The sequence below is a fragment of the Danio aesculapii genome, chromosome 7, assembly GCF_903798145.1.
Source record: "Danio aesculapii chromosome 7, fDanAes4.1, whole genome shotgun sequence".
Taxonomy (NCBI): Eukaryota; Metazoa; Chordata; class Actinopteri; order Cypriniformes; family Danionidae; genus Danio; species Danio aesculapii.
This window is the reverse complement of record NC_079441.1, coordinates 54,177,257-54,196,557: the sequence shown is the minus strand read 5'-3', so window position 1 is coordinate 54,196,557 and position 19,301 is coordinate 54,177,257. Positions and strand designations below refer to the sequence as shown.

The window sequence follows — 19,301 nt, the reverse complement described above, 5'->3', positions numbered from 1 at the left end:
GTTATTATGATTTGTTACTCCTTTCACTGTAATTGAGTTTCCTTAATGCATAGCAGGCAACATGGTAGCTCAGTAGTTAGCACTGTTGCGTCACAGCAAAAAGGTTGCTGGGCCGAGCTCCAACTTGATCAGTTGGCATTTCTGTGAGGAGTTTGTATGTTCTCCCCATGTTCGAGTTTGTTTCCTCTAGGTGCTCTGGTTTCCCCCCACAGTCCAAACACATGCACTATAGGTGAATTGAATAAACTAAATTGGTCATACTGTATGTGTGTGTGAATGAGTGTATATGGGTGTTTCCCTGTGCTGGGTTGCAGCTGGATGGGCATCTGCTGTGTAAAACATATGCTAGATAAGTTGGCGGTTCATTTCGCTGTGGCAACCCCTGGTTAATAAAGGGACTAAGCTTAAAGAAAATGAATGAATGAATGAATGAATGAATGAATGAATGAATGAATGAATAGCAAATTATAATAAATGTATTTCAGATGAAAAAAAAAAATAACAGTGCTCAGCATTGTTTAGTAAAAAAAGTCCTCAAGCCTTTCTGCATCATCTTTAAGAGTCAAATGTAACGGTCACAGAAAGTTGACACTGGTAACTCGAACATCTGCTGGTTTAAGTTGAAAGTTAAAAAAACACAATTAAAATAAAATCAATGAAAGTTGTATGATATGGTCGCTAAAAAGAAATCACTTTTCAAACTTTGCTTTAGGTTGTGAATCAATATGATGAAAGATTAATAAAGATCATTTGCCCCAGAGGACTGGGAGTTTTAACAGGCTCATCTGTTGTGTGTTGGCAGTGCTCTGTGTCCTGTGGAGTAGGCATTCAGCGCAGACTGGTCAAATGTGTCAACACTAAAGCAGAGCTCGAGGATGAAAATGAGCATGTGGATTGTGAACACGACCCTCGACCAAAGAACACAAAGAAATGTAACATCCATGACTGTGACAGCGCCCCCTCTGGTAGGTGGAGATTTGTGCACTAAACACAGTAAATATATGCTTTGGTTTTTCACCAGATACAGTACACATCAGTACATAAGAATGTAAAATATGTGAAAATGTAACATATACTGCTTTTGCATAAAGAAGCAAAAACAAGTCCTGATGCAGATCTTGACAGGTGGAGCTGGGGAGGTAGAGGGTGCAGGTTTTCAGCCAATGATAAACTTCCGGTGAAAGATTTGTGCACTTATTTTCAATTTCATAAGGTTCCTTTAACAGCATCGATGATGTAATGTAATTCACATATTATCAATTAAATAAACTTAAGCATCCATTTGGTTGTTAAAGAGTAAAAAGAGATGAAAGTCCATTTAAACGCAGGCGCTGTCATTAGCGGCAGGCTAGTGCAGAAATTCCATTGTAAATACTGGGGTGTTGGTGCCAATAGCCTAGTGGTTAAGTGTGCCGACATATAGCACCATGGTGCTCACGGCGGCCTGAGTTTGTTTGAGGTCCTTTGCCAACCCTTCCCCTCTCTCTGCTTCCGAATATTTCCTGTCAGTTCTCTGTACTATTTTATCCATTATAGGTGAAAAACCCCTCAAAAATCTTTTAAAATAACATACTGTGGTAAAATTTATTTCCATATTTTAAAGACATGGCACGGAAAATATAATTTACAGAATACACACAGGCCAGTCATTCACCTTTTTCTCTCTTGAAGTATTATTTTGTTCAAATGTATTTAATACACATTACTAAATACTTAATACTGCTAAGCGAAAGGGCTAATGAAGTAGCTAAAATATAGAATTGGTATATTCTATAGAATAAAGTCCAGTCAACTTCTATTTGTATTGTTATGTCAGTTTTTATAATAATGTGCAGTATGTCACTGTTATAATATTTATTTATTCTTATTTATCAGTTATCTTTAGGTTATATGATTATATAACGCTACGGTTACTAAAGTAACCCTTCGTTCCCCGAGGGGGGGAACGGAAATGCTATGTGGAAACTTCCACTATGGGGATTTCGTCAGAATCCAATCATCTGAAAGAGTATAAAAACGGGCCAATGAAATGCCAATGAGTTGGCAGCGTCAGCGTGCACAGCTGGCGTCAATGACAATCAGTCATGCTATAAAGCCGCAGCCAGTGCCATGCTCGACATCCTTTTCTAGCTGAAGAGACTTTCACGCTCAACAGCTAAGGGACAATCGTTGTGGCGAAGGAACATAGCATTTCCGTTCCCCCCCTCGGGGAACGAAGGGTTACTTTAGTAACCGTAGCGTTCCCCTTCGGATGGGGAACTCCAATGCTATGTGGAAACTTCCACTATGGGGAAATCTATGGAAAACGCCACAACGAAAGAACCTTACTGCGTCCCTGGCGAAGGGTGTGCCATGCAGTAGAGCGAGCGCACCTACAACGCCCCGAGACACAGTCTTCCAACGTGTCCCCTGGCCCTCACTTACCTGTTCAGAACAGTTATGTTTTTCGGGGAGTCGCAATAAAAATAGGTTTTGATACGACAGTACGTTGGGAAAGCGTTCAGTCCCGATAGGGAGGACGCTGCGGAGCTCACCTGTTACCCAGAGGGGAGACCTGGTGACAACCTATGGACTAGCCCAGAGATGGGGAGTCCTTGCATAAGAATGGTTAGCGGGGAGGGAAGACACGAGCCTGCCCTAGAAGGGGGGACTATACCGTGGCTGAGTGAACGTATGGGATCGCCAGCGGGGATCACACATAGCAGGCACCTATACCCAGAACGCGGGCTGACCAGCGGGCATGCCGACAACGTAACGGGCCAACACCTGACTCCTCCGCTGAGTCAGGTGCTGGGGGCCTCGGAGGAACTCTGCAGGGTTCGCCAAAGAAATGGGGAACTAAACTGACAAAGCTGAAAAAGCGCACGTATCTCCGGGTTAGGGAGAGTTGCGCAGCAAGCGTGTTTCGACACCTCAACCGAATCGTTTCCTCAATCACCAAGGGTTGCCTAATACCCTTGAGGAAACCGGCTCCACTCGCAGATTGTAACCTTGCAAATGTATTGGGTGTCACCCAACCCGTAGCTCTACAAATGTCTGTCAGAGAGGCGCCGCGTGCTAACGCCCAGGAGGATGCGATGCTCCGTAGTGGAGTGCGCTCTCACCCCCGGGGGACACGGCTCACCCTGGCCCAAAGGCGAGGGAGATGGCATCCACTATCCCGTGGGCCAACCTCTGTTTAGATACGGCACTTCCCATCTGCCGACCACTGTAATGGACAAAGAGCTGGTCAGAGGATCTAAGGCTCTGAGTGTGGTCCACATGTATTCGCAAAGCGCGAACAGGACACAACAATGAAAGGGCTGGGTCTGCCTCCTCCGTGGGCAGCGCTTGCAGGCTCACTACCTGATTCTTAAACGGCGTGGTAGGAACCTTGGGCACATAGCCGGGCCGGGGTCTCAGGACAACGTGAGAGTAGGCCGGCCCGAATTCTAGGCACGAGTCACTGACCGAAAATGCCTCCAGGTACCTAACCCTCTTAACCGATGCCAACACGACCAGCAGAGCTGTCTTCAAGGACAGAAATCTCAAGGATACTGAGTCGAGTGGTTCGAAGGGATCCTCACGTAGGCTCGTAGCACTACCGCGAGATCTCAAGAGGGTATGAGAGGGGGGGCGGGGTGGAAACATCCGCCTAGCACCTCTGAGGAGCTGGATGATGAGGTTATGCCTCCCCACGGTGCCGCCATCCACGCACCATGATGAGCGGAGATGGTGGCCACGTAAACCCTCAGTGTGGAGCGCGACAGCCTTCGCTCCACCTGTCCTGAAGGAAAGAAAGCACAACACTGATCTGGCAAGATCGGGGGTCTTCTCGGCGAGAAGCGCACCACTCAGTGAATAGACTCCACTCCAGGGCGTAGGCATGCCTCGTAGAGGGTGCACTAGCCTGAGTGATGGTATTAACCACCGCCACCGGTAGGTTACCTAAGTCTTCCTCGTCGCGTCTTATGGACCCCACGTGGAGGTTCCACAGAACTAAGCGAGGGTGCCAGATGGTGCCCTGTCCCTGAGAGAGTAGGTCCTCTCTCAAAGGGACTCGCCAGGGGGGTCGTCGCGAGGAGGGAGAGTTCTGATATCCAGGTCCGGTTGGGCCAGGGGCTAGCAAGACCTGCCCCTCGTCCTCCCTGACCTTGCACAGAAACTGCGGGAGTAGGCTCACTGGGGGGAGTGCATACTTACGCATGACTCGGGGTGGAGTCGCCATTCTCCCGGGGAAGGAGCTGCCGTGAGAGCCTGTTGGCCGCACGGTTGAGCCCATCCTGGGTGTGAATAGCAAGCAGCGACTTCAGCCGCGTATGACTCCAGAGGAGCAGACGGCGAGCGAGCTGAGACATGCAGCGGGAGCGTATACCCCCCATCCGGATGGAATACGCTACCGCGGCCATGCTGTCCGTCCTGACCAGCACGTGTTGCCCCCTCAGCACCGGTAAAAAGCGGCGCAGAGCGAGAAACACTGCCAACAGCTCTAGGCAGTTGATATGCCAATGCAGCTGGGTTCCCCTCCACAGGTCCGCAGCAGCATGCCCGCTACACACGCCCCCCCCACCCCATACTGGAGGCATCTGCCGAAACGACAGCCTGCCTGGACGCCTGACCTAGGGGCACACTGGCCTGTAGGAAGGAGGGGTCCTTTCCAGGGGGTGCGGGTGCGATGACACAGCGCAGTGACAGTCACTCGGTGTGGGCCCGCGTGCCATGCGCGTCTGGGGACCCGATCGTGAAGCCAATGCTGTAGTGGTCTCATATGGAGCAATCCGAGCGGCGTGGCCACGGCTACGGATGCCATATGCCCCAGGAGCCTCTGAAATAATTTCAGGGGGACCACTTTTTTTCCTGTCGAACTCTCTCAGACAGTTCAGCATTACCTCGGCGCGCTCTCGTGAGAGGCGCGCCTCCATAGTGATCGAGTCCAGCTCCAACCCGAGAAAGGAGATGCTCTGCACGGGGGCGAGCTTGCTCTTTTCTCGGTTGACCTGAAACCCCAACGGGCGGAGGTGCCGGAGTACCTTGTCTCTGTGCATAATCAATTGCTACCGAGAGTGGGCTAAAAATCAGCCAGTCATCGAAATAATTGAGCGTGCGGATGCCGGCGAGCCGAAGGGGCGCGAGGGCACCCCCCGCGAGCTTGGTGAAAACTCGCGGAGACAGAGAGAGCCCGAAGGGGAGGACCTTGTATTGCCACGCTCGACCTTCAAACGCAAACCGCAGAAACTGCCGGTGGCGTGGAAGTGTGGAGATATGAAAATACGCGTCCTTCAGATCTATTGCTGCAAACCATTCCTGAGGACGAACGCATCGCGTGATGCGCATCTGCGTAAGCATTCCGAAGCGCAGCCTGTGAAGGCAGCGGTTCAAAATGTGCAGATATAGGATTAGCCATAGCCCACCGCTCTTTTTTTTTTTTTTTTTTTTTTGGGGCACGATGAAGTGCGGGCTGTAAAACCCGCGGTCCATCTCGGCTGGAGGGCCGGCTCGATTGCATCCTTCGCCAGGAGGACAGCAATCTCCTCTCGCAAGACAGGGGCGGACGCAGGACTGACCCTGGTCGCCCGTGAACCTGGGAGGCCGTTTATCGAACTGAATCGCATAGCCGAGTCTGGTCGTATGGATGAGCCATTGCGATGGGCTGGCCCGCGCTAACCAGGCAGGCAGAGCCCCCGCAAATGGTCCCACCCGCACGATCGCTGACGTGCCAGCGGCGGGGCAGCGTGGAGTGAGTGGGCTCATCCGGGGAGCGCTGGGGTCCCACAGGAGAGCAGGAGAGGAGATGTTCTCGTCTCGCACTCAAACTCCAGGAGAGGGGCTGGGAGTGGAGAGAAAGGAGACCGTTCTCTCGTGCTCCATGAGCCATTGGCGAAATGCACCGATCCTGCGAGCTGGAAGGCATAGCGTCCCAGACTGGCAGTGTTCGGGCTGTCACATCCGGAGGAGGGGAAAAGTGCTCTTTCACTGAGGATTTTGATGGCGTTTTTTTTTTTTTTTTTTTTTTTACGCCTTTAAATAACGTGCCCCGCCCTCCAGCGGGGAAAGAGCAAATTCCCTCCTCCCCAGATGGCCCGCCTCAGGGATGCTTCGCGGTCCGTTTTACCGAACTTAGCGGCGCCCTGGGCGGGGGACGCTGGTTGCCGGCGCGATGCTCGGCGCAGCCGCGTGGCCGGAGGCGCAGGCGGGGGCGGCGAAGCAAAGCTGCGGGCGGGCGTCCTCGGCGAAAAAGCAGTGGATGTGGATGGCTCGGCGGGGGGGAGCGGTCATACAATCCCGCCGATAGAGACCTCGCCCATTGCCTCCGACTGCTCTATCACCGGCGTGAATTCCTGGGCGAATTCACGGCCAGTGTCGCCGAACAGGCCAGCCTGGGATATGGGTGAGTTAAGAAAGCGAACTTTGTCAACGTCACGCACATCACCAGGTTTAGCCTGAGGTGGCATTCCTGGATCACGGATGTGATCATCGTCCTTCCCAGGGCACACACAGCCGACTTTTTTTTTTTTTTTTTTGTAAGAGCATAGTCCGTTGCGGTGCGGAGCGCATGCTCAGTCCTGGGTCAGAACCATCCTCGCGCAGCCGGGCCAGCGCCTGCGCTTGGTAGCGCTGGTAGGTGGCCATAGCGTGCATGTTGAGAGGGAAGGCGCACGCAGCACACTGCGTGAGCCTACTGTGCCCATCCAGGAAGAAGGGGATGGGGAGGCTTAGAAGGTCTCGCCTTCATCCTCCACATCACACCCCTCTAATCGGTCCGGCCGCGGAGCTGGGGGATAAACCATCTCCAGAGCCACGGCCGAAGCAGCCTGGGGAAGCACAGCCGCAAAGTCTGCTTCTGGATTCGACGCCGCGCTCAAAGTCCCGGAGGGAGCGAGCGGGTTCGAATCCTCGTCAGACCTTGACAGCCCAACCTCCAAGGATGGTGAGGATGGAAGCGCACGCAGATCGGGCAGAAAAAAGTGCCCTCAGGACAGCGTGAGTTTACTGTGCACTTCCGGGAAGAAGGGGACGGGAGGCTTTGAAGGTCTTGCCTCCTTATATCCTCCACATACACCCATCTAGTCGGTCCGGCCGCGGGGCTGGGGGATAAACCATCACCAGACGCACGGCCGAAGCAGCCCGAGAAAGCACGGCCATCACGTCTGCTTTTTAGATGCTAACGCCGCGCTCTCCACCCCGGAGGGAGGGAGCGAGCGGGCTCGCATCCTCATCAGACAATGACAGCCCATCCTCCGATGCAGCGATGGACATCTGACCCCCGGTGTCATCAGGTGAGAGAGCGAACATCCAAGGACGGAGCGCTTCTCTTCACCTGAAGCTTGGATGGAGCGCGTGGAGGAGCGAGAGGTCCACGGCCCGGGGGCGGCGGATTTACTCTCACTGAAACCCTCAGATCTGCCCGAGTGCCAACCGCAGTGCGGGGGACAACTGGGGTGGGTGGCTCTTTTGCAAGAGCGAGCCGCGATCTTAACTTAAATTTTAAGTGTGTAATATCCGTATACACCTGTGCAACTATAATTAATTAAAAAAAATAAAGACTTTAGAATTACAGTGTGACATTTGATGAAAATGCCACAGTATTTTAACACTTTGAGGTAAGGTGCATACAGTACGAATGTCTTATTTTTTTATATTTGTATTTTCTCTACTATTGTTTTAAATTTAACTAGGCTGGGTCAGTTGGTGTTTCTGTGTGGAGTTTGTATGTTCTCCCCGTGTTGGTGTGGGTTTCCTCCGGGTGCTCCGGTTTCCCCCACAAGTCCAAAGACATGTGGTATATGTGAATTGGGTAGGCAAAATTTTCCGTAGTGTATGTGCGTGAATGAGTGTGTATGGATGTTTCCCAGTGATGGGTTGCGGCTGGAAGGGCATGTGCTACGTAAAACATGTGCTGGATAAGTTGGCGGCTCACTCCGCTGTGGCGAACCCGGATTAATTTAGGGACTAAGCTGAAAAGAAAATGAATGAATGAATGAAGATACACTTCACCTTTGACCTGCCTTACCTAAAAAGATTATTTTTCTTCTATTGTTTTGATACATGTGTGCACTCAGAGTGCTGTGGTAAATATGGTGTTGTTGTGAACTGCAGTTACCTGGTAGCATGAATACTAATGACATTTGTAAGAAATTGCCTTGCTGTTATCAGCAATCATACTGAAAGAGAGAGTGAAAGAGAGAAACAGGGAGACAGACAGGAAAAAAAAGTTCCACAAAATGCAGCACCTTTAGATTGATTTGCTTTGATTATTGTGTGCTGTCCATGACTTTGACAGAATGTCTTTATCGTTGCTGTTTTTTTTGTCATTGGCTCTATGTTGATATAGAGCAATGGTTCAACAACACAAGCGTGTTAATAAAAAAAAACAGCTACACAGTGCCACAGAAAATCCTTTTGTAATAGAAATGTATGTTTTTCATAAAAACCATCCCTGGTTCGAACATCCAAGAACATGTCTCTGTTGCTCAAGAATGCATTTATTCAGAATTATAAAGTTGGCATAAAAAATCTGTGTGTTTTCTCAGTATTACTCTAATTTACTGAGGAATTCACCCTTATTTAGCCCATAACTGAAAAAACAATAAAATGCTAACAGCTATATACAGTTATAACACTATTGTATTATTCAATAGAGGACTGAGAGACTGTGATTATTCTCTGGATTCAGTCAAACTCATATTCATACAGTACATGTGCTTAGGAATGATATCCTTTCAACAGTTAAAGGGATTTCCCATTAGAAAGCAGTTTTTTCCTCCTGGTAGGACATGCCTGGAACCCCTCCCCAGGTAGGTGTCTGGGAGGCATCTGAAACAGACGCCCAAGAGCATCTAAAACAGATGCCTGAGCCACCACCGGCTTTTCTTTCAATGTGGAGAACCTGTGGCTCTTCTTTGTGCTCATCCTGCTGTGTGACAGAGCTCCTCACCTTACCTCTAAGGGTGTGCCCTAACACCCTGTAAAGGATGCTCATTTCAGCCTCTTGTATCTAAGAAATTGTCCTTATGGTCATGACCCAAAGATCATTACCATTGGTGATAGTACAGTAAAAACCGAGATTAAGACCAGTACAGACTGCTGGCATTGCACAAATCCATCTGTCAGTTTCAAATTCTGTCTTTTCCTCAGTTGTAAACAAAACCCCAAGATACTTCAATTCCTCCACCTGAGAATTTATCTCCAAACTGGAGGTGGCAAACCCCCTTTTTCAGATTGAGTACTATGGACAACATCAGGTCAACTTCATTTGCAAATAGTAGAGATTTGTCATGCCTCACAGCAAGAAGGTCGCTGATTCGAGCCTCTGCTGGGTCAGTTGGCATTTCCCTGTGGAGTTTGCATGTTCTCTCCGTGTTCGCATGGGTTTCCTCTGGGTGCCCTGGTTTCCCCCACAAGTCCTAGTATAGGTGGATTGTCAGTAGTATATGTGTGTGAATAAGTGTGTATGGATGTTTCCCAGTGATGGGTTGCAGCTGGAAGGACATCCGCTGCGTTAGGGACTAAGCCAAAAAGAAAATGAATGAATGAATGAGAGATTTGTCACAATCACCAACGATTTAACCTTCCTAGATTGCTGGAGAACATTCACATTTACATTGACTACAGTCCTGCCTTCATACAGACTACAAGTCCTCTCAGGCACCACACACACCTGTTCCAAGCCTCCTTTGATGAGACTCACACAGTTGAAGCTTCTCATGGACTGATTCTTATGGACTCACATATATTTGGCTCACTCTAACTACCTCATTGCTGAGTCTTGTTTATCTGTCCTTGTGAACACTACGACGTGTTTTCCTGATCTTGTCCTTCCGTGTTTGATCTCTGCTTTGTTTTCTCTTTTTGATACCTTGCCGTCTGTACTGACCATTTGCCTGTTTATTGACCACAACTTTGGATTTGCCTGCATACATCTACTTGCTCCTGATTGTGACTGTTGCTTGCCTGACCTTTCTAATAAACCTACATTTGGATCCGCGACTCCTTTGTCCAGCGTCAACTTCAAATTACAAGATTAAATCCTGTGATCCTCAACCAGACCCCTCTGGTTGACCCCACATGCTGCTCCCAGAAATTCTGTCCATAAAAGCAATGAACAGAACCATTGACATAGGACAGTCCTGCCAGAGTCCAACATGATCTGAAAAATATGTTGCTGGCAATTAAAACCAAGTTCCTGTTCTGGTCATATAGAGACTGGACAGCTCTTAACAAAGCATCTCGTACCCAATGCTCTTAGAGCACACTCTACAAAATGCCATGAGTCAAACACCTACTCCAGTCCCCAAAACACACATGGACTGGTCACGTGACCTTACACAAACCCTCTTGCACCCTACTGAGAATACATAGATTTTCTAGGGTTCCACGGCCTGATCCCTCAGGATCTGGTCAAAGCTCTTCTGGAGGTAAGAGTTGAAAAATCCCTCTTACTTATGATTCAGACAGACATTGCCGTGGACCGCCACAATCTCTGTCTGGCCTTCTCCTCTATCAACGGGTCCAACTCACTATAAAGTAGTGATCCATTGACAGTTTTGCCTCTTTCTTCAGATTAGATAAGAGATCAGATAAATGGCGACAAAGTTTATCATTGACCTCTGGCCTAGGGCATGTGCATGTTCGAATGTCTTTGCATACTGCTCCATGCTTTGCTTTTTAAATTTTATATTCTAATTTTAACTTCAGCCTACCAGCACAGTAACACAGTTTGAAGATCAAAATTGAATCTAGAAATTTTCTGGAATACAACTTTACTAATCGTTGACTAAACAACTTCATGCTACCAGCAGCATTCCTGAGAACACAGACGACTGTGAAAATACCTCTGGTTCAGATTGATTCAGAGTCTCTATGCTGCACAAACTGCCACAGACTATTACAAAAGATTGCTGTTCTTGAAACAAAGTTACTTGCGATCTGACTGACTGAATTTTATTGACAACTTCGACCTCTTCTGGAATCAAAGACAATTGCTCCAGACACGCACAGCCTTTAGACACGCTCTCCATTTCACCTGGCTCCCCTCTTTTGGGCTTCTCAAAGAAAAAAGAGGAACTGGTGTTTGCTGGAACTAAACTCTAACGCTCCATTGCTCTGAGCCCCAGTTAGCAACCAAAAAGCGGCAAGCTCTACATCCACCTCTCTGCCCACCTCACCCTCTACCTGTGAGAGCCCTCTGGCCTCTGCCATAGCGCTATGGCCGCAACAACCCACATCCTTTAACTGGTAAACAAAACAGCTTCCAGTGATGTATGTCGGGTGCCTGATTAGATACTTATGAAATGTTTACAGAACAAGTGGGAACTCAGCATGCCTGTAGCTTTTTCTAAGAAGATATCTGTTTAATTATGTGATAGAAAGTCTAATGCCTCTTCAATTTGTGTAGCAAATCATTCAATTCTGGTGCCTATTAAATTTAGATCTGAGACTACTGTACAAACTAAAACTGTTTAAGTTAGCACTTTTAAACATCCCATTACTTAACAATAAGTGAAGTTTCACAAACTAATTTTGAGTGGAGCATGTGATATAATTGATCACGGCTGGTCTCTCGTCTGTAATCATTAGTAAGCCAATCCGATTATTCCAAACTATAAATAGCACGTCTAGCATTACTCCCTTTTCTTAGTTTTTTTTGAAGAATGCCCCCACCCACCCCCATCTCCCCCTTTTCCTCCATTTCCAGGGAGAGCTCTCGAGAACTACCTGATCTCTGACCCCCTTACATGCTCATCGACCAGGTGGGAGCCCTGGGCTCACTTATCTCTCTCCGTGTTCTCTCTCGGGACAGCATGCCAAATCTGCTATTATTATCAAGCAATATCTAATGTCTTGGTTTCACTGAGTGGTATGGTACTGTACGGTTCACCTTCATCAGGCTTGCGTTTCCACTGCTAAAAAGGTACCAATGGTACTGTTTTGGTGGGTGTGGTGTATGACAGAAAGTTTCAGTCGACGACATTCTCGCTCAAGGAAATGTCAAAGTAAAGTTTTACGGGTCATTCACATATCATATGAGAAACACTTCTCACAAAACAGATGCTTTATACACATAAATACTTGTGTATAAATGTTCATTACTAATCTTTCTAACATGATTCGATTATAACTGCAGATCAATGATTAGCGAAAAAAGCCTACTGCAATGTCTGCAACACGCAACATGTAGCCCAGTCAGTGCAAACCTCTCATCTGCATCTTTGAACTTCAGCAGCACATGTAGCCTCTTGTTAGAAAGTAATTTCATCATTCTGAGTTCATAATAGTCCAAAAGGTGATGATGATAGTTAAACATGGCAGCTTGTTCATGTTTTAGGTTGCTGAAACAATCATTTGCTCCTTCGTTTTTTCGTGTATCATTCTCACATTTGTCCATTTCTGAAAGAATCAGATGTCAGAAGTACTTCATTAATCACGCGCACATTATCATCATCAGCTCAAGAAGTTTGTTATTTCAAATATCGACACACAATGAATGCATGAAGGAAAGTGACACTGCTCACACTTTAGACAGCCTTGTAAACAACTACAGGGCACAGAGTAGATTCTGCTCTTCTTTGCTTTGTGGCTGTCCATCAAGACAATATTATAGTGTAATGTCTCAGCTGTGTGTTTTTTAAATGATGGTTCCTTTTGTTTTCATTCTCCTGGCTTCTTACACGAGCCAGTGACGTGTCTCTGTAAACCAATAGTGTTCAGCTGCGCGTCTTGCTCTGCCTTTTGGTACCCTTTTGTTGCACTAAGTAGCCTTTGCAAAGGTACGGTAAGTGACGGTTCACTTTTAGGTACCTTTTGTCAGTGGAAATGGCCATAAAAGCATACCGTACCATACCATACAGTACCACTCAGTGGAAACGGGCAAAAAGTGTGAACTCTTGGATTCACTTTAAGTCAACAATTTTATCAACACAAATTGCTTGGATTTTATGCTTTTAAATTAAACTTGGCCACATGACAGTTGTAGTGCAGCAGTCCTAAATGTTGCAGCCCCTCAACATTTTGATTTTATGAGTGTCTAAAGAGCTAATAGGTGAGCTGGAGGCATCGCTGCTCTGTTTAAATATGTCTGAGTGTAAATAAGTGTCAGTTGGTGACTATTTGCCCTTTGAATATCTGAGTATAGCACTAAAGTTTGCTCCAACTTACGTTTGCTCCATGCATTTTACTGACCATTACCTTCAAAATATTCTCCACCTTTTATTGATGGTTTTACAGAGCTGCTATCAATAGTAAACTCTGAATTTGACTGTTTTACTATTGCTGCGGATTTTAATATTCACATTGATAATCCAGAAATCAATTCTGTAAATAAACATGTACAGGGACCTACACACAATCGTACACACACTCTAGAGTTACTTTCATTTCATCGACTGTTGTTGAGGATGTCACACTATCTGATCATTTCATTATTTTCTTTGATATATTGATCACTCCAGCCATTGAAGACAAGTCTGTCACTGTCAGAAAGAGATGCATAAATTAGAACACAAGTGTGCAGCTTATGAAGGCCATATCACTAGCACCAAGCACATCTGCAGGGAGTTGATTTTCTCCTTGATTTGTTTAACTCTAAAGTTAAGAATGTCATGGATGATATTGCTTCTGTTTAAGTCAGGAAGAGGACTGGCAGGCAAAAAGGACCTTGGAGAAACTCAACAGTAGTTCGAATGATGAAAATACACAGTGCAGAAAAGCTGGCGCAAGTGGAGGACAATGAAATATGTAGTCCATTATAACATCTATAAAGGCAGTATTCATGCTTTTAAGGTGGAACAAGGCAGAGGCAGACTTTTCATTTTAAAACTTATGAACAGCAACTTAAACAAAACTTACACTCTCTTTGCACAAGTAGAGAGACTTACAAGATTTACTTCACTACTTTCTGGGACTTTTCCAAACTCTTTTAAACATGCAGTTGTTAAACCTCTGAAAAAACCTGAAAAAGAGCAGGCTGGAGAACGCTACGGTTACTAAAGTAACCCTTCGTTCCCCGAGGGGGGGAACGGAAATGCTATGTGGAAACTTCCACTATGGGGATTTCGTCAGAATCCAATCATCTGAAAGAGTATAAAAACGGGCCAATGAAATGCCAATGAGTTGGCAGCGTCAGCGTGCACAGCTGGCGTCAATGACAATCAGTCATGCTATAAAGACGCAGCCAGTGCCATGCTCGACATCCTTTTCTAGCTGAAGAGACTGTCAAGCTCAACAGCTAAGGGACAATCGTTGTGGCGAAGGAACATAGCATTTCCGTTCCCCCCCTCTGGGAACGAAGGGTTACTTTAGTAACCGTAGCGTTCCCCTTCGGATGGGGAACTCCAATGCTATGTGGAAACTTCCACTATGGGGAAATCTATGGAAAACGCCACAACGAAAGAACCTTACTGCGTCCCTGGCGAAGGGTGTGCCACGCAGTAGAGCGAGCGCACCTACAACGCCCCGAGACACAGTCTTCCAACGTGTCCCCTGGCCCTCACTTACCTGTTCAGAACAGTTATGTTTTTCGGGGAGTCGCAATAACCCAGTAAAATAGGTTTTGATACGACAGTACGTTGGGAAAGCGTTCAGTCCCGATAGGGAGGACGCTGCGGAGCTCACCTGTTACCCAGAGGGGAGACCTGGTGACAACCTATGGACTAGCCCAGAGATGGGGAGTCCTTGCATAAGGATGGTTAGCGGGGAGGGAAGACACGAGCCTGCCCTAGAAGGGGGGACTATACCGTGGCTGAATGAACGTATGGGATCGCCAGCGGGGATCACACATAGCAGGCACCTATACCCAGAACGCGGGCTGACCAGCGGGCATGCCGACAACGTAACGGGCCAACACCTGACTCCTCCGCTGAGTCAGGTGCTGGGGGCCTCGGAGGAACTCTGCAGGGTTCGCCAAAGAAATGGGGAACTAAACTGACAAAGCTGAAAAAGCGCACGTATCTCCGGGTTAGGGAGAGTGGCGCAGCAAGCGTGTTTCGACACCTCAACCGAATCGTTTCCTCAATCACCAAGGGTTGCCTAATATCCTTGAGGAAACCGGCTCCACTCGCAGATTGTAACCTTGCAAATGTATTGGGTGTCACCCAACCCGTAGCTCTACAAATGTCTGTCAGAGAGGCGCTGCGTGCTAACGCCCAGGAGGATGCGATGCTCCGTAGTGGAGTGCGCTCTCACCCCCGGGGGACACGGCTCACCCTGGCCCAAAGGCGAGGGAGATGGCATCCACTATCCAGTGGGCCAACCTCTGTTTAGATACGGCACTTCCCATCTGCCAACCACTGTAATGGACAAGAGCTGGTCAGAGGATCTAAGGCTCTGAGTGTGGTCCACATATATTCGCAAAGCGCGAACAGGACACAACAATGAAAGGGCTGGGTCTGCCTCCTCCGCGGGCAGCGCTTGCAGGCTCACTACCTGATTCTTAAACGGCGTGGTAGGAACCTTGGGCACATAGCCGGGCCGGGGTCTCAGGACAACGTGAGAGTAGGCCGGCCCCAATTCTAGGCACGAGTCACTGACCGAAAATGCCTCCAGGTACCTAACCCTCTTAACCGATGCCAACACGACCAGCAGAGCTGTCTTCAAGGACAGAAATCTCAAGGATACTGAGTCGAGTGGTTCGAAGGGATCCCCACGTAGGCTCGTAGCACTACCGCGAGATCTCAAGAGGGTATGAGAGGGGGGCGGGGGAAAACATCCGCCTCGCACCTCTGAGGAACTGGATGATGAGGTTATGCCTCCCCACGGTGCCGCCATCCACGCATCATGATGAGCGGAGATGGTGGCCACGTAAACCCTCAGTGTGGAGCGCGACAGCCTTCGCTCCACCTGTCCTGAAGGAAAGAAAGCACAACACTGATCTGGCAAGATCGGGGGTCTTCTCGGCGAGAAGCGCACCACTCAGTGAATAGACTCCACTCCAGGGCGTAGGCATGCCTCGTAGAGGGTGCACTAGCCTGAGTGATGGTATTAACCACCGCCACCGGTAGGTTACCTAAGTCTTCCTCGTCACGTCTTATGGACCCCACGTGGAGGTTTCACAGAACTAAGCGAGGGTGCCAGATGGTGCCCTGTCCCTGAGAGAGTAGGTACTCTCTCAAAGGGACTCACCAGGGGGGGGCGTCGCGAGGAGGGAGAGTTCTGATATCCAGGTCCGGTTGGGCCAGGGGCGCAACTAGCAAGACCTGCCCCTCGTCCTCCCTGACCTTGCACAGAAACTGCGCGAGTAGGCTCACTGGGGGGAGTGCATACTTACGCATGACTCGGGGTGGAGTCGCCATTCTCCCGGGGAAGGAGCTGCCGTGAGAGCCTGTTGGCCGCACGGTTGAGCCCATCCGGGGTGTGAATAGCAAGCAGCGACTTCAGCCGCGTATGACTCCAGAGGAGCAGACGGCGAGCGAGCTGAGACATGCAGCGGGAGCGTATACCCCCATCCGGATGGAATACGCTACCGCAGGCGTGCTGTCCGTCCTGACCAGCACGTGTTGCTCCCTCAGCACCGGTAAAAAGCGGCGCAGAGCGAGAAACACTGCCAACAGCTCTAGGCAGTTGATATGCCAATGCAGCTGGGTTCCCCTCCACAGGTCCGCAGCAGCATGCCCGCTACACACGGCCCCCCCACCCCATACTGGAGGCATCTGCCGAAACGACAGCCTGCCTGGACGCCTGACCTAGGGGCACACTGGCCCGTAGGAAGAAGGGGTCCTTTCCAGGGGGTGCGGGTGCGGTGACACAGCGCAGTGACAGTCACTCGGTGTGTGCCCGCGTGCCATGCGCGTCTGGGGACCCGATCGTGAAGCCAATGCTGTAGTGGTCTAATATGGAGCAATCCGAGCGGCGTGGCCGCGGCTACGGATGCCATATGCCCCAGGAGCCTCTGAAATAATTTCAGGGGAACCACTTTTTTTCCTGTCGAACTCTCTCAGACAGTTCAGCATTACCTCGGCGCGCTCTCGTGAGAGGCGCGCCTCCATAGTGATCGAGTCCAGCTCCAACCCGAGAAAGGAGATGCTCTGCACGGAGGCGAGCTTGCTCTTTTCTCGGTTGACCTGAAACCCCAATGGGCGGAGGTGCCGGAGCACCTTGTCTCTGTGCATAATCAATTGCTCCCGAGAGTGGGCTAAAAATCAGCCAGTCATCGAAATAATTGAGCGTGCGGATGCCGGCGAGCCGAAGGGGCGCGAGGGCACCCTCCGCGAGCTTGGTGAAAACTCGCGGAGACAGAGAGAGCCCGAAGGGGAGGACCTTGTATTGCCACGCTCGACCTTCAAACGCAAACCGCAGAAACTGCCGGTGGCGTGGAAGTGTGGAGATATGAAAATACGCGTCCTTCAGATCTATTGCTGCAAACCAATCCTGAGGACGAACGCATCGCGTGATGCGCATCTGCGTAAGCATTTCGGAGCGCAGCCAGTGAAGGCAGCGGTTCAAAATGTGCAGATATAGGATTGGCCATAACCCACCGCTTTTTTTTTTTTTTTTTTGAGGCACGATGAAGTGCGGGCTGTAAAAACCCGCGCTCCATCTCGGCTGGAGGGCCAGCATGATTGCATCCTTCGCCAGGAGGACAGCAATCTCCTCTCGCAAGACAGGGGCGGACGCAGGACTGACCCTGGTCGCCCGTGAACCTGGGAGGCTGTTTCGCGAACTGAATCGCATAGCCGAGTCTGGTCGTATGGATGAGCCATTGCGATGGGCTGGCCCGCGCTAACCAGGCAGGCAGAGCCCCCGCAAATGGTCCCACCCGCACGATCGCTGACGTGCCAGCGGCGGGGCAGCATGGAGTGAGTGGGCTCATCCGGGGAGCGCTGGGGTCCCACAGGAGAGCAGGAGAGGAGATGTTCTCGTCTCGCACTCAAACTCCAGGAGAGGGGCTGGGAGTGGAGAGAAAGGAGACCGTTCTCTCACGCTCCATGAGCCATTGGCGAAATGCACCGATCCTGCGAGCTGGAAGGCATAGCGTCCCAGACTGGCAGTGTTCGGGCTGTCACATCCGGAGGAGGGGAAAAGTGCTCTTTCACTGAGGATTTTGATGGAGTTTTTTTTTTTTTTTTTTACGCCTTTAAATAACGTGCCCCACCCTCCAGCGGGGAAAGAGCAAATTCCCTCCTCCCCAGATGGCCCGCCTCAGTGACGCTTCGCGGTCCGTTTTACCGAACTTAGCGGCGCCCTGGGCGGGGGACGCTGGTTGCCTGCGCGATGCTTGGCGCAGCCGCGTGGCCGGAGGCGCAGGCGGGGCGGCGAAGCAAAGCTGCGGGCGGGCGTCCTCGGCGAAAAAGCAGCGGATGTGGATGGCTCGGCGGGGGGGAGCGGTCATACAATCCCGCCGATAGAGACCTCGCCCATCGCCTCCGACTGCTCTATCACCGGCGTGAATTCCTGGGCGAATTCACTGCCAGTGTCGCCGAACAGGCCAGCCTGGGAAATGGGTGAGTTAAGAAAGCGAACTTTGTCAACGTCACGCACATCACCAGGTTTAGCCTGAGGTGGCATTCCTGGATCACGGATGTGATCATCGTCCTTCCCAGGGCACACACAGCCGACTTTTTTTTTTTTTTTTTTTTTTTGTAAGAGCATAGTCGGTTGCGGTGCGGAGCGCATGCTCAGTCCTGGGTCAGAACCATCCTCGCGCAGCCGGGCCAGCGCCTGCGCTTGGTAGCGCTGGTAGGTGGCCATAGTGTGCATGGTGAGGGGGAAGGCGCACGCAGCACACTGCGTGAGCCTACTGTGCCCATCCAGGAAGAAGGGGATGGGGAGGCTTAGAAGGTCTCGCCTTCATCCTCCACATCACACCCCTCTAATCGGTCCGGCCGCGGAGCTGGGGGATAAACCATCTCCAGAGCCACGGCCGAAGCAGCCTGGCGAAGCACAGCCGCAAAGTCTGCTTCTGGATTCCCGGAGGGAGCGAGCGGGTTCGAATCCTCGTCAGACCTTGACAGCCCAACCTCCAAGGATGGTGAGGATGGAAGCGCACGCAGATCGGGCAGAAAAAAGTGCCCTCAGGACAGCGTGAGTTTACTGTGCACTTCCGGGAAGAAGGGGACGGGAGGCTTTGAAGGTCTTGCCTCCTTATATCCTCCACATACACCCATCTAGTCGGTCCGGCCGCGGGGCTGGGGGATAAACCATCACCAGACCCACGGCCGAAGCAGCCCGAGAAAGCACGGCCATCACGTCTGCTTTTTAGATGCTAACGCCGCGCTCTCCACCCCGGAGGGAGGGAGCGAGCGGGCTCGCATCCTCATCAGACAATGACAGCCCATCCTCCGATGCAGCGATGGACATCTGACCCCCGGTGTCATCAGGTGAGAGAGCGA

General features: G+C 50.1%; 1 protein-coding gene across 1 annotated transcript in view; it reads left to right on the top strand.

Annotated features, from left to right (window-relative positions):
* The window catches only part of LOC130232338 (A disintegrin and metalloproteinase with thrombospondin motifs 7), a 186,647-nt gene that overhangs the window by 130,132 nt on the left and 37,214 nt on the right, over positions 1-19,301 (top strand). Inside the window, exon 23 of the mRNA XM_056462181.1 lies at positions 803-965. Coding sequence (XP_056318156.1) covers positions 803-965 — 163 coding nt within the window. The remainder of the gene's footprint in view (positions 1-802; positions 966-19,301) is intronic.